The 14,294-nt window shown below is 38.3% G+C and overlaps 1 protein-coding gene across 1 annotated transcript in view; it reads left to right on the forward strand.

The window, feature by feature from the left end:
- Positions 1–14,294, forward strand: part of LOC126470752 (NACHT and WD repeat domain-containing protein 2) — a 312,185-nt gene that overhangs the window by 110,812 nt on the left and 187,079 nt on the right. Inside the window, exon 11 of the mRNA XM_050098758.1 lies at positions 14,058–14,268. Within this exon, the coding sequence (XP_049954715.1) occupies positions 14,058–14,268 (211 nt within the window). The remainder of the gene's footprint in view (positions 1–14,057; positions 14,269–14,294) is intronic.

The following is a 14,294-nucleotide window of genomic DNA, read 5'->3' on the forward strand; positions in this document are numbered from 1 at the left end:
GCAAAATATCTAACTGCACAGCTAATATCAACACAACATGCTATTTTGTACTAATGACTGTCTCTTATAACAGGGTAGTTTCCTTTAATTTTAACTAACAATTACAAAAGATACAGATGCAGCTGCCTAATATAAGCTGTTATAGAAGTTCCAATCTCATTTTGATACATACTCTTGAAAGGTAAAATGCTATGTAGCAATGATTTCATAGTTTATTTAAGTGTTGCTAATGGTGTGGAAAGCAATGAAGCTGGTGTCTCCATTGAAGCTCTGAAGAATTTCCTTGAGGAAAATTAGCAGAAAAACATGATTGTCGCCAGTGTCCTGTATTGGTATGATCTGATCAACAACACGTGTGTACACAAGGAAATAAGAAAAACAAATATTAGGATTAAGACAATATGTTCAAACTATGGAAACTGTTCAACTCTAGATATAGGAAAGTTGGATGTGGGGTCAACACACTAACCAAGGATTTAATTTGAAATATTCAGATAAACATTATTTGTGTCAAAAATTAAATCAAGTAATAAAAGTAAAACAGTTCATTCACAAGTGAAAGAAGTCCTACAGAAACTTTTTTTAGAGTAAAACAGCCTTGACCATGTATATGTGAAGACAAAATATTTGAAAACTACATCATAAATGACATCACATCACAAGACGTCCAATATATTACCAACAAAATAGAACAAATTGACGAAATTTTAAGTGTTACGAGTGTCCTCATATCTATCGTGTGAATGAACTAGGGTGCAAAACTGAAGAAGAGTGTAGCATTTATTTAAGTAATCATAAAATGGTCTGTGTCTATTATAGGAAACAACAAAAAGGTGGGGTGTTGGTATTTACGTCAAAAATAATGTCCAGTGTGAAAAAATGGATTGGGTAGATAAACTTGCATATGAGATGGTTTTTGAAATAGCTGCAAAAAGAATAAATCTTAGAAATAGCAGTTTAATAATAGCTAGTCTGTACAGATCCCCTAAGAGCAACATGGAAGAATTTTTCTGTCATTTAGAGGAACATGTTGACAAACTCTCACCTCATAAAAAACAGACTATAATAGTAGGGGATGTGAACATAGACTCCTTAACTAATAATATAAATTAACTTAGGTATATTAATGTTTTACAGACATGTATTGACCATGTTATTACAAACTTAAGAAAGGAAGACCTTGTAGTTAGAACTGTTGAGAATCACATTTCAGATCATAGTGCATTAGACCTAGAACTTCATACAGACAAAGAAATAGTATCTGATGGGGACCTATTTACTTATAAAAGAAAGCTTATCTATCGTACATTAATGGAAACCATGGCACAAATAAACTGGCATCAGGTAGGTCTATATGAAAAAGGAGATATTTATGAAAAGTTGGACAAATTTTATACATCATTAACCCATCGTAATTTTCAAGTGTGCCCAGTGGTCAAAATACTAAAGAAAATTGACAGTTCCAGGAATCGCTGGCCACGGTGGCCGAGAGGTTCTAGGTGCTTCAGTCTGGAACCACGCGCCTTCTACGGTCACAGGTTTGAATCCTGCTGTGGGCATGGATGTGTGTAATGTCCTTAGGTTAGTTAGATTTAAGTAGTTCTAAGTCTAGGGGGCTGATGACCTAAGATGTAAAGTCCCATAGTACTTAGAGCCATTTGAACCAGGTTCCACGAATCTCAAACTTCCCCCTAACACAGTAAAATTAAAGGAAGATATGAATGATTTATATATTCATTTTAGACACACCAAGCTGCAGTACTTCCAATCTAAGTACAAAGCCTGTAGAAAAACCTACAGGGAAGCACTTAAGACATTAAAAGCACAGATGTATGCTGAACAGCTGAGGCAATCTAATAATGTTACCAAAACAGTGTGGAGCATAGTAAACAAGGAAAGAGGAGGGAGCAACAATGCAGTGTGAAATAGCATAATAGTAAGTGACAATGAAAAATTGCTGAGTGACCCAATTGAAGTATGGGAGAGATTCATAGACCAGTTTAGTAAGATGGGTAGGGAGGATGTGATCGACCCACCACAGGTGCTAAATTCCAATAACGTCAGTAATTCATTCTTCCTGTGGCGTGTTACAGAACTGGAAATCATGAAAACCATTTCCAACTTAAAAGCAAATACATCCAGTGGCTTAGATGACATCTCAGCAAAACTTCTGAAAGAATGCAGCACTGAATTAACAAAGCCACTACAACACTTAATAAACAGCTCTTTCAGTCAGGGGTCATTTCCTGACCTCTTAAAAGCCACTGAAATAAGACTGGTGCATAAAAAGGGAATAACTACAGACATCCAAAATTATAGGCCTATTTCATTGACATCAATATTTAGTAACCCATTGGAAAGGCTACTTCTTCATCAAACTGAATCATTTTTCTGTAAGTACAATCTATTAAAAAACTGTCAGCATGGTTTCAGGAACGGCCAGTCTACAAGAACAGCTGTAGCTACATTTTTGCAAGTGGTATTGAATAACCTTGATGATGGAAACAAAGTTATTGGGACCTTTTTAGACCTATCCAAGGCTTTTGACTCTGTAAATCATTCTGTTCTTCTACATAAATTAGAAACTTATGGAGACAGAGGAGTAGCATTAGATTTATTAAGATCTTACCTTGCTGACAGGAGGCATTGTGTAAAGCTGTATTATACAACTGGGAGACATATACAAACAGGAAAATTGTTTTATAAAATTCTTAACTGTGGAGTCCCTCAGGAAGCATTATTGGGCCTTTTTTTATTTATTGTGTACATAAATGATATAATAATTTCACAAAATTCAAACCTAGTAAATTATGCTTATGACACCTCCTTCATAAGTTGGGGCTATTCAAAATAGTTAGCAGTGCAAAATAATGCAGATAACATTAGCCTCATCACAGAATATCTCACCAAAAACAAATTGGCGCTAAATAACGACAAGACAATTCTGATGTAGTTTCTGGTTACAGAACCAGAGCTATCAGTTGAAACAATTGATAAACATAAATTCCTGGGTATTATAGTAGATGAACATATTTCATGGAAGGAGCACATCAGTTACATGTGAAAAAAAAAGTCCTGTAACACCTACCTGCTAAAACAACCTTCCTAGCATAATAGTGCCACCTGTTTTAAGACAAATCTATTATGGAATTACACACTCCCAGCTGCAATATGGTACCGAGATTTGGGGTGGGGAATGAACAACATATATAGTTAGGGCTTTCAGAGCCCAGAAAGCACAATTGGGATAATAGCTTATATTAGTAAGTGTCAGTCATGTAGAGAATATTTCATTAAATATAACATACTAACAGTGTATTCATTGTATGTTCTCAGAACTATATTGTTTGTAAAAGAAAATGAGGAGCATAGTGTAACCAATAGTGAAATCCATAATTATAATACAAGAAAAAGAGAGAATTACCACATAAAATTTGGTAATAAAAGAGCAACAGATCATAGTCCATTTTATGCTGGAAGACATTTTTATAACAGATTGCCAAACAATACAAAATTGTTAAAAGGAAACATATTTAAGTCAAAATTAAAGCTACTGTTAATTGATAATTGTTTGTACTCCATCAAGGATTTTTAATATTATTGTGTGTAATTTATCTTTACTTCTAAACTTTTTTTTAATGTTCTTGTGTTTGTAAACTGAATATGTTCATGAATGTTAAGTTATTATGGACAAATTTTATTTATTTATTTATATAACGTTTGGCACACAGTGCGTTCCTGTAATTATGACTGTATCTATTTCGAAGTAAATCTGCAGTGCAGAGAAACATTCTAATGTTAATCTAACTTCTGAGTAGGTTTACAACAACAGCAATAGGATTGACTGTGTCCAAGATATCTAAATGATCAGGAGGACAATACCTAATTGAAAACAGTAAAACTTGAAATAACTGCCTAATGAAAGAAATATCAAATATATTGTACACTGTTTAAGGGACAATGAGCCACAAAGTGAAACACAACACAAACAGATATAAATCACAGTTTGAGCGACACTGCATCAAAGCAATGTCAGATCTCACAACACAGCTGGATTTCATCACTTTAAAATCAGAAAATGGAAGGAAAACATGTATAATCACTCACATTTATCAGCATGCATGTAATTAATTCATACTAAAATACAAAAATAGCATTAGATGCTGCTGCTAATAGTTAACAGAGACTCACTCACAGCTGTGCAATATGGCTTTCTAGTTGTAGGCCTATACAAAACCATTCACACAGATTTTTCAAGTGTAGTGGAGCATAGAAAATAGTTTAAACATATGGTATGTTTGTTAAGAACAGGGTTGATATACACTTGTGTTCAGGAAAAAACAAAATGCCTTGAACAACTGGAGATAGGACATTCATATTGACAGGACAGCTCGATTCAGCATATTTCCTGTTCCCTAGTAGGCACAAGATCATCCATGGGCCCTGATAACTTGTTCCATGCATGATGGCATCGATGCGTATAAGGTGCGAATGGCGTCCTGTGGTATAGCCATCCATGTTGAATTTCCTGATTCCGAAGTTCATCTGTGATGGTTGGCATTGGGTTATGGCACTGCACCCATCATTCCAACATATCCCACACATTTTTGTCTGGCGAGAAGTTTGGTGATCTAGCAGGCCAGGGCAAAATGCTGACATCCTGTGACACTAAGTAGCAATGTGCTCATGCAGCAACATGTGGTCATACATTGTTTGATGAAAAATGGTGTCTGGGGTGTTGTGCAGAAGGGATTTGGCAGTGGGTCACAGGGTGTCATTCACGTAGGTCACACTGGTCACTGTGCCCTGGACACACACCAACTGTGATTTGTGGTTGTACCCAGTACCAGCCCACTCCACAAGGCCTTGAGTTGATGCTGTATGTCTTATGTGAATGGGTTCACTGTGATTCTACTCCCCCTGTCTGTGGCAAACCAAAATAATGGTCATCAGTTTTAAACAAACAGAACCTGGATTCATCCAAAAACATTACCTGATGCCATTCCTGTCCCCAGTGATGTTGTTCAATACACAATTGTCGTCTAGCATGTTTCTGCACATTTGTCAAATGTAGGTCTTATGTGAATGGGTACACTGTGATTCTACTCCCCCTGTCTGTGGCAAACCAAAATATGGTCATCAGTTTTAAACAAACAGAACCTGGATTCATCCAAAAACATTACCTGATGCCATTCCTGTCCCCAGTGATGTTGTTCAGTACACAATTGTCGTCTAGCATGTTTCTGCACATTTGTCAAATGTAGGTCTTATGTGAATGGGTTCACTGTGATTCTACTCCCCCTGTCTGTGGCAAACCAAAAGATGGTCATCAGTTTTAAACAAACAGAACCTGGATTCATCCAAAAACATTACCTGATGCCATTCCTGTTCCCAGTGATGTTGTTCAATACACAATTGTCGTCTAGCATGTTTCTGCACATTTGTCAAATGTAGGTCTTTTGTGAATGGGTTCACTGTGATTCTACTCCCCCTGTCTGTGGCAAACCAAAATATGGTCATCAGTTTTAAACAAACAGAACCTGGATTCATCCAAAAACATTACCTGATGCCATTCCTGTCCCCAGTGATGTTGTTCAATACACAATTGTCGTCTAGCATGTTTCTGCACATTTGTCAAATGTAGGTCTTATGTGAATGGGTTCACTGTGATTCTACTCCCCCTGTCTGTGGCAAACCAAAATATGGTCATCAGTTTTAAACAAACAGAACCTGGATTCATCCAAAAACATTACCTGATGCCATTCCTGTCCCCAGTGATGTTGTTGAATACACAATTGTCGTCTAGCATGTTTCTGCACATTTGTCAAATGTAGGTCTTATGTGAATGGGTTCGCTGTGATTCTACTCCCCCTGTCTGTGGCAAACCAAAATATGGTCATCAGTTTTAAACAAACAGAACCTGGATTCATCCAAAAACATTACCTGATGCCATTCCTGCCCCCAGTGATGTTGTTCAATACACAATTGTCGTCTAGCATGTTTCTGCACAGTTGTCAAATGTAGGTCTCATGTGAATGGGTTCACTGTGATTCTACTCCCCCTGTCTGTGGCAAACCAAAAGATGGTCATCAGTTTTAAACAAACAGAACCTGGATTCATCCAAAAACATTACCTGATGCCATTCCTGTTCCCAGTGATGTTGTTCAATACACAATTGTCGTCTAGCATGTTTCTGCACATTTGTCAAATGTAGGTCTTATGTGAATGGGTTCACTGTGATTCTACTCCCCCTGTCTGTGGCAAACCAAAATATGGTCATCAGTTTTAAGCAAACAGAACCTGGATTCATCCAAAAACATTACCTGATGCCATTCCTGTCCCCAGTGATGTTGTTCAGTACACAATTGTCGTCTAGCATGTTTCTGCACATTTGTCAAATGTAGGTCTTATGTGAATGGGTTCACTGTGATTCTACTCCCCCTGTCTGTGGCAAACCAAAAGATGGTCATCAGTTTTAAACAAACAGAACCTGAATTCATCCAAAAACATTACCTGATGCCATTCCTGTTCCCAGTGATGTTGTTCAATACACATTTGTCGTCTAGCATGTTTCTGCACATTTGTCAAATGTAGGTCTTATGTGAATGGGTTCACTGTGATTCTACTCCCCCTGTCTGTGGCAAACCAAAATATGGTCATCAGTTTTAAACAAACAGAACCTGGATTCATCCAAAAACATTACCTGATGCCATTCCTGTCCCCAGTGATGTTCAATACACAATTGTCGTCTAGCGTGTTTCTGCACATTTGTCAAATGTAGGTCTTATGTGAATGGGTTCACTGTGATTCTACTCCCCCTGTCTGTGGCAAACCAAAATATGGTCATCAGTTTTAAACAAACAGAACCTGGATTCATCCAAAAACATTACCTGATGCCATTCCTGTCCCCAGTGATGTTGTTCAATACACAATTGTCGTCTAGCATGTTTCTGCACATTTGTCAAATGTAGGTCTTATGTGAATGGGTTCACTGTGATTCTACTCCCCCTGTCTGTGGCAAACCACAATATGGTCATCAGTTTTAAACAAACAGAACCTGGATTCATCCAAAAACATTACCTGATGCCATTCCTGTCCCCAGTGATGATGTTCAATACACAATTGTCGTCTAGCATGTTTCTGCACATTTGTCAAATGTAGGTCTTATGTGAATGGGTTCACTGTGATTCTACTCCCCCTGTCTGTGGCAAACCAAAATATGGTCATCAGTTTTAAACAAACAGAACCTGGATTCATCCAAAAACATTACCTGATGCCATTCCTGCCCCCAGTGATGTTGTTCAATACACAATTGTCGTCTAGCATGTTTCTGCACATTTGTCAAATGTAGGTCTTATGTGAATGGGTTCACTGTGATTCTACTCCCCCTGTCTGTGGCAAACCAAAATATGGTCATCAGTTTTAAACAAACAGAACCTGGATTCATCCAAAAACATTACCTGATGCCATTCCTGTCCCCAGTGATGTTCAATACACAATTGTCGTCTAGCGTGTTTCTGCACATTTGTCAAATGTAGGTCTTATGTGAATGGGTTCACTGTGATTCTACTCCCCCTGTCTGTGGCAAACCAAAATATGGTCATCAGTTTTAAACAAACAGAACCTGGATTCATCCAAAAACATTACCTGATGCCATTCCTGTCCCCAGTGATGTTGTTCAATACACAATTGTCGTCTAGCATGTTTCTGCACATTTGTCAAATGTAGGTCTTATGTGAATGGGTTCACTGTGATTCTACTCCCCCTGTCTGTGGCAAACCACAATATGGTCATCAGTTTTAAACAAACAGAACCTGGATTCATCCAAAAACATTACCTGATGCCATTCCTGTCCCCAGTGATGTTGTTCAATACACAATTGTCGTCTAGCATGTTTCTGCACATTTGTCAAATGTAGGTCTTATGTGAATGGGTTCACTGTGATTCTACTCCCCCTGTCTGTGGCAAACCAAAAGATGGTCATCAGTTTTAAACAAACAGAACCTGGATTCATCCAAAAACATTACCTGATGCCATTCCTGTCCCCAGTGATGTTGTTCAATACACAATTGTCGTCTAGCATGTTTCTGCACATTTGTCAAATGTAGGTCTTATGTGAATGGGTTCACTGTGATTCTACTCCCCCTGTCTGTGGCAAACCAAAAGATGGTCATCAGTTTTAAACAAACAGAACCTGGATTCATCCAAAAACATTACCTGATGCCATTCCTGTCCCCAGTGATGTTCAATACACAATTGTCGTCTAGCATGTTTCTGCACATTTGTCAAATGTAGGTCTTATGTGAATGGGTTCACTGTGATTCTACTCCCCCTGTCTGTGGCAAACCAAAATATGGTCATCAGTTTTAAACAAACAGAACCTGGATTCATCCAAAAACATTACCTGATGCCATTCCTGTCCCCAGTGATGTTGTTCAATACACAATTGTCGTCTAGCATGTTTCTGCACATTTGTCAAATGTAGGTCTTATGTGAATGGGTTCACTGTGATTCTACTCCCCCTGTCTGTGGCAAACCAAAATATGGTCATCAGTTTTAAACAAACAGAACCTGGATTCATCCAAAAACATTACCTGATGCCATTCCTGTCCCCAGTGATGTTGTTGAATACACAATTGTCGTCTAGCATGTTTCTGCACATTTGTCTAATGTAGGTCTTATGTGAATGGGTTCGCTGTGATTCTACTCCCCCTGTCTGTGGCAAACCAAAATATGGTCATCAGTTTTAAACAAACAGAACCTGGATTCATCCAAAAACATTACCTGATGCCATTCCTGCCCCCAGTGATGTTGTTCAATACACAATTGTCGTCTAGCATGTTTCTGCACAGTTGTCAAATGTAGGTCTCATGTGAATGGGTTCACTGTGATTCTACTCCCCCTGTCTGTGGCAAACCAAAAGATGGTCATCAGTTTTAAACAAACAGAACCTGGATTCATCCAAAAACATTACCTGATGCCATTCCTGTTCCCAGTGATGTTGTTCAATACACAATTGTCGTCTAGCATGTTTCTGCACATTTGTCAAATGTAGGTCTTATGTGAATGGGTTCACTGTGATTCTACTCCCCCTGTCTGTGGCAAACCAAAATATGGTCATCAGTTTTAAGCAAACAGAACCTGGATTCATCCAAAAACATTACCTGATGCCATTCCTGCCCCCAGTGATGTTGTTCAGTACACAATTGTCGTCTAGCATGTTTCTGCACATTTGTCAAATGTAGGTCTTATGTGAATGGGTTCACTGTGATTCTACTCCCCCTGTCTGTGGCAAACCAAAAGATGGTCATCAGTTTTAAACAAACAGAACCTGGATTCATCCAAAAACATTACCTGATGCCATTCCTGTTCCCAGTGATGTTGTTCAATACACATTTGTCGTCTAGCATGTTTCTGCACATTTGTCAAATGTAGGTCTTATGTGAATGGGTTCACTGTGATTCTACTCCCCCTGTCTGTGGCAAACCAAAATATGGTCATCAGTTTTAAACAAACAGAACCTGGATTCATCCAAAAACATTACCTGATGCCATTCCTGTCCCCAGTGATGTTCAATACACAATTGTCGTCTAGCGTGTTTCTGCACATTTGTCAAATGTAGGTCTTATGTGAATGGGTTCACTGTGATTCTACTCCCCCTGTCTGTGGCAAACCAAAATATGGTCATCAGTTTTAAACAAACAGAACCTGGATTCATCCAAAAACATTACCTGATGCCATTCCTGTCCCCAGTGATGTTCAATACACAATTGTCGTCTATCATGTTTCTGCACATTTGTCAAATGTAGGTCTTATGTGAATGGGTTCACTGTGATTCTACTCCCCCTGTCTGTGGCAAACCAAAATATGGTCATCAGTTTTAAACAAACAGAACCTGGATTCATCCAAAAACATTACCTGATGCCATTCCTGTCCCCAGTGACGTTGTTCAATACACAATTGTCGTCTAGCATGTTTCTGCACATTTGTCAAATGTAGGTCTTATGTGAATGGGTTCACTGTGATTCTACTCCCCCTGTCTGTGGCAAACCAAAATATGGTCATCAGTTTTAAACAAACAGAACTTGGATTCATCCAAAAACATTACCTGATGCCATTCCTGTCCCCAGTGATGTTGTTCAATACACAATTGTCGTCTAGCATGTTTCTGCACATTTGTCAAATGTAGGTCTTATGTGAATGGGTTCACTGTGATTCTACTCCCCCTGTCTGTGGCAAACCAAAATATGGTCATCAGTTTTAAACAAACAGAACCTGGATTCATCCAAAAACATTACCTGATGCCATTCCTGTCCCCAGTGATGTTGTTCAATACACAATTGTCATCTATCGTGTTTCTGCACATTTGTCAAATGTAGGTCTTATGTGAATGGGTTCACTGTGATTCTACTCCCCCTGTCTGTGGCAAACCAAAATATGGTCATCAGTTTTAAACAAACAGAACCTGGATTCATCCAAAAACGTTACCTGATGCCATTCCTGTCCCCAGTGATGTTGTTCAATACACAATTGTCGTCTAGCATGTTTCTGCACATTTGTCAAATGTAGGTCTTATGTGAATGGGTTCACTGTGATTCTACTCCCCCTGTCTGTGGCAAACCAAAATATGGTCATCAGTTTTAAACAAACAGAACCTGGATTCATCCAAAAACATTACCTGATGCCATTCCTGTCCCCAGTGATGTTGTTCAGTACACAATTGTCGTCTAGCATGTTTCTGCACATTTGTCAAATGTAGGTCTTATGTGAATGGGTTCACTGTGATTCTACTCCCCCTGTCTGTGGCAAACCAAAAGATGGTCATCAGTTTTAAACAAACAGAACCTGGATTCATCCAAAAACATTACCTGATGCCATTCCTGTTCCCAGTGATGTTGTTCAATACACAATTGTCGTCTAGCATGTTTCTGCACATTTGTCAAATGTAGGTCTTATGTGAATGGGTTCACTGTGATTCTACTCCCCCTGTCTGTGGCAAACCAAAAGATGGTCATCAGTTTTAAACAAACAGAACCTGGATTCATCCGAAAACATTACCTGATGCCATTCCTGTCCCCAGTGATGTTGTTCAATACACAATTGTCGTCTAGCATGTTTCTGCACATTTGTCAAATGTAGGTCTTATGTGAATGGGTTCACTGTGATTCTACTCCCCCTGTCTGTGGCAAACCAAAATATGGTCATCAGTTTTAAACAAACAGAACCTGGATTCATCCAAAAACATTACCTGATGCCATTCCTGTCCCCAGTGATGTTGTTCAATACACAATTGTCGTCTAGCATGTTTCTGCACATTTGTCAAATGTAGGTCTTATGTGAATGGGTTCACCGTGATTCTACTCCCCCTGTCTGTGGCAAACCAAAAGATGGTCATCAGTTTTAAACAAACAGAACCTGGATTCATCCGAAAACATTACCTGATGCCATTCCTGTCCCCAGTGATGTTGTTCAATACACAATTGTCGTCTAGCATGTTTCTGCACATTTGTCAAATGTAGGTCTTATGTGAATGGGTTCACTGTGATTCTACTCCCCCTGTCTGTGGCAAACCAAAATATGGTCATCAGTTTTAAACAAACAGAACCTGGATTCATCCAAAAACATTACCTGATGCCATTCCTGTCCCCAGTGATGTTGTTCAATACACAATTGTCGTCTAGCATGTTTCTGCACATTTGTCAAATGTAGGTCTTATGTGAATGGGTTCACTGTGATTCTACTCCCCCTGTCTGTGGCAAACCAAAAGATGGTCATCAGTTTTAAACAAACAGAAACTGGATTCATCCAAAAACATTACCTGATGCCATTCCTGTCCCCAGTGATGTTCAATACACAATTGTCGTCTATCATGTTTCTGCACATTTGTCAAATGTAGGTCTTATGTGAATGGGTTCACTGTGATTCTACTCCCCCTGTCTGTGGCAAACCAAAATATGGTCATCAGTTTTAAACAAACAGAACCTGGATTCATCCAAAAACATTACCTGATGCCATTCCTGTCCCCAGTGACGTTGTTCAATACACAATTGTCGTCTAGCATGTTTCTGCACATTTGTCAAATGTAGGTCTTATGTGAATGGGTTCACTGTGATTCTACTCCCCCTGTCTGTGGCAAACCAAAATATGGTCATCAGTTTTAAACAAACAGAACCTGGATTCATCCAAAAACATTACCTGATGCCATTCCTGTCCCCAGTGATGTTGTTCAATACACAATTGTCGTCTAGCATGTTTCTGCACATTTGTCAAATGTATGTGGAGAAATGGACGGTGCACAAGTAACACATGCCATAATAAATGGCTATCAGGGGTGACAATCCGTTGCTGTAATAAATAGCGATGTATTGTCACCATTCCTCTGTTGTGCTAGAGTTGAGGAGATGCAGATCTGTCCTGCAATGCCGTTTGGATGAAGTGTCAATCTTCTCGGTGGTGGTCTGGGTGGTGCAGCCTGATCCATCTTGTTGTGTCCTGTGGCATGGCCATGAACCATTCAGCTTATACCCACTGCACTACCAAAACACTTTGTCCCACATGAGCAGCAATTTCCCAGATGCATCACATTTGCACATTTGCTCATGTTAATAATCGACCCTCTTTCAAACTCAAAGGTTTGATGGTATGGTTCATGCATACCTCTGTGAGGTGTCCTGCACAACTGCTCAAGTCATACTGATTCAGTACCTTCAGTTTATATTGACAACAAGAGCCACAGGCACATTTTACTGGTAGGTAATGCTGCACCACAATATCGATGTTGACCTTGAACCTGTGGCCAACATGGTTCAGATGCTGATCATTTATGCAAAACATACTAATGTACATGTCCTGTGAATGTGAATATCATATCTGCAGTGATCCAAGTTGTTCTGTTTTTTTTTTTTTTTTTTTTTTTTTCTGAACATGAGTGTGTTCATCTAACCAAACTTCATGAGAACTGAACTCTGAGAATTTTACTTAATCACTTGATTAAGAGAAACTGGATTTTAAAACTGTGTGAAATAAAAGCTTTAGACATTGGCTGTTAAAGGATATTTCAGTATGTTGTTTATTTTGAAGCTGAATTTACATGAGTAGTTTAGGCTAATAGATGCTAAAGAGGAGCTAATAGCAGTGTATCGCTCTTTTTGGGTATGTAATCCACATTAGATATCTTAATACTTTTTCGCCATTTCTTTTAGCAAAGAGATTTGCATCACAGTACTGATTTTTAGCAAACTAATAATTATCATAATTTCCTTGGGGGTTGCATTTTTTAATCTAATGGCCACTTGTGGTATAAACAGAGTAATGTGGAGTAAATCTGTTGTTTTATCTGTCTAAATGTCTTGTCTCATGTTTAATTGTACAGAATATCACAATGTAGAAAATCTTCAACTTTGCATAGTTTAAAACTAAAAGAGGCAAACATAATTAAAGTATCTGTGCTGTAAACCCTTAAAGTCAATTAATGTGCTCCCATAAATCTTTGTCTATCCTGTAATAAGAAGTAAACATTTGAAGAAATGGAAATTACATTGGCTTGTGTGATTGTTTTTCAAGATTACTTTTATGATTTTTTCAGAGTGTCTTATGTGCATAGGATGCAAATTTTTTATGATTATTACTTCAAGAGAAATTCAAACACTCCATTATGGAAAATTTTAAAACAAAATAGAAATTCTGTAGGCTAGGCCTATTTGTAACCACTCAAACAGTTTTATGGGTACAAATGTCAGGATATGATGTCTACTTAGTGTTTCACATTGAAAAAAGACAGAAGTGGCTTTGCAGCATTCTTCAATCAGCATAATAGACTTCTTTGTGTAAGGGAATATCTCATTCATTGATATTTTTTCAAATTATGGCTCTGCTTGATTAGAAACAATTTTCCTTGATGTCATCATCATCATCATCAAAATTCTATATAGGGAACAAAAAAGAATGTCACCTTTTTTCCATACCTACTTAAGAGAATTATGTTTCAGATGCTGAATCTCCAAGATAAATATTTGTTGAAAATGTTTTGGTGTCACACAGAGTGTTTTGTATTTCAGAATGTGGATGAAGACTGCTCATAGGGATCTTTCAAACTATCAGTGGCGGCTTGTTGCAAATGCAATCGGCCAATGTTCACTACCAATATTTGTCAAACTAGTCTTTGCTGAAATCTGTCGCTGGCGGAGCTACACAAAGCCACAAGAAACACATCTGGCTTCAACTGTTATGGATTCAATCATGATGCTGTTTGAAAGAATTGAGAAGCAGGTAATCTATAAACTATCATCACTGAA

The sequence above is a fragment of the Schistocerca serialis genome, chromosome 3 (genome assembly GCF_023864345.2).
Source record: "Schistocerca serialis cubense isolate TAMUIC-IGC-003099 chromosome 3, iqSchSeri2.2, whole genome shotgun sequence".
Classification (NCBI taxonomy): Eukaryota; Metazoa; Arthropoda; class Insecta; order Orthoptera; family Acrididae; genus Schistocerca; species Schistocerca serialis.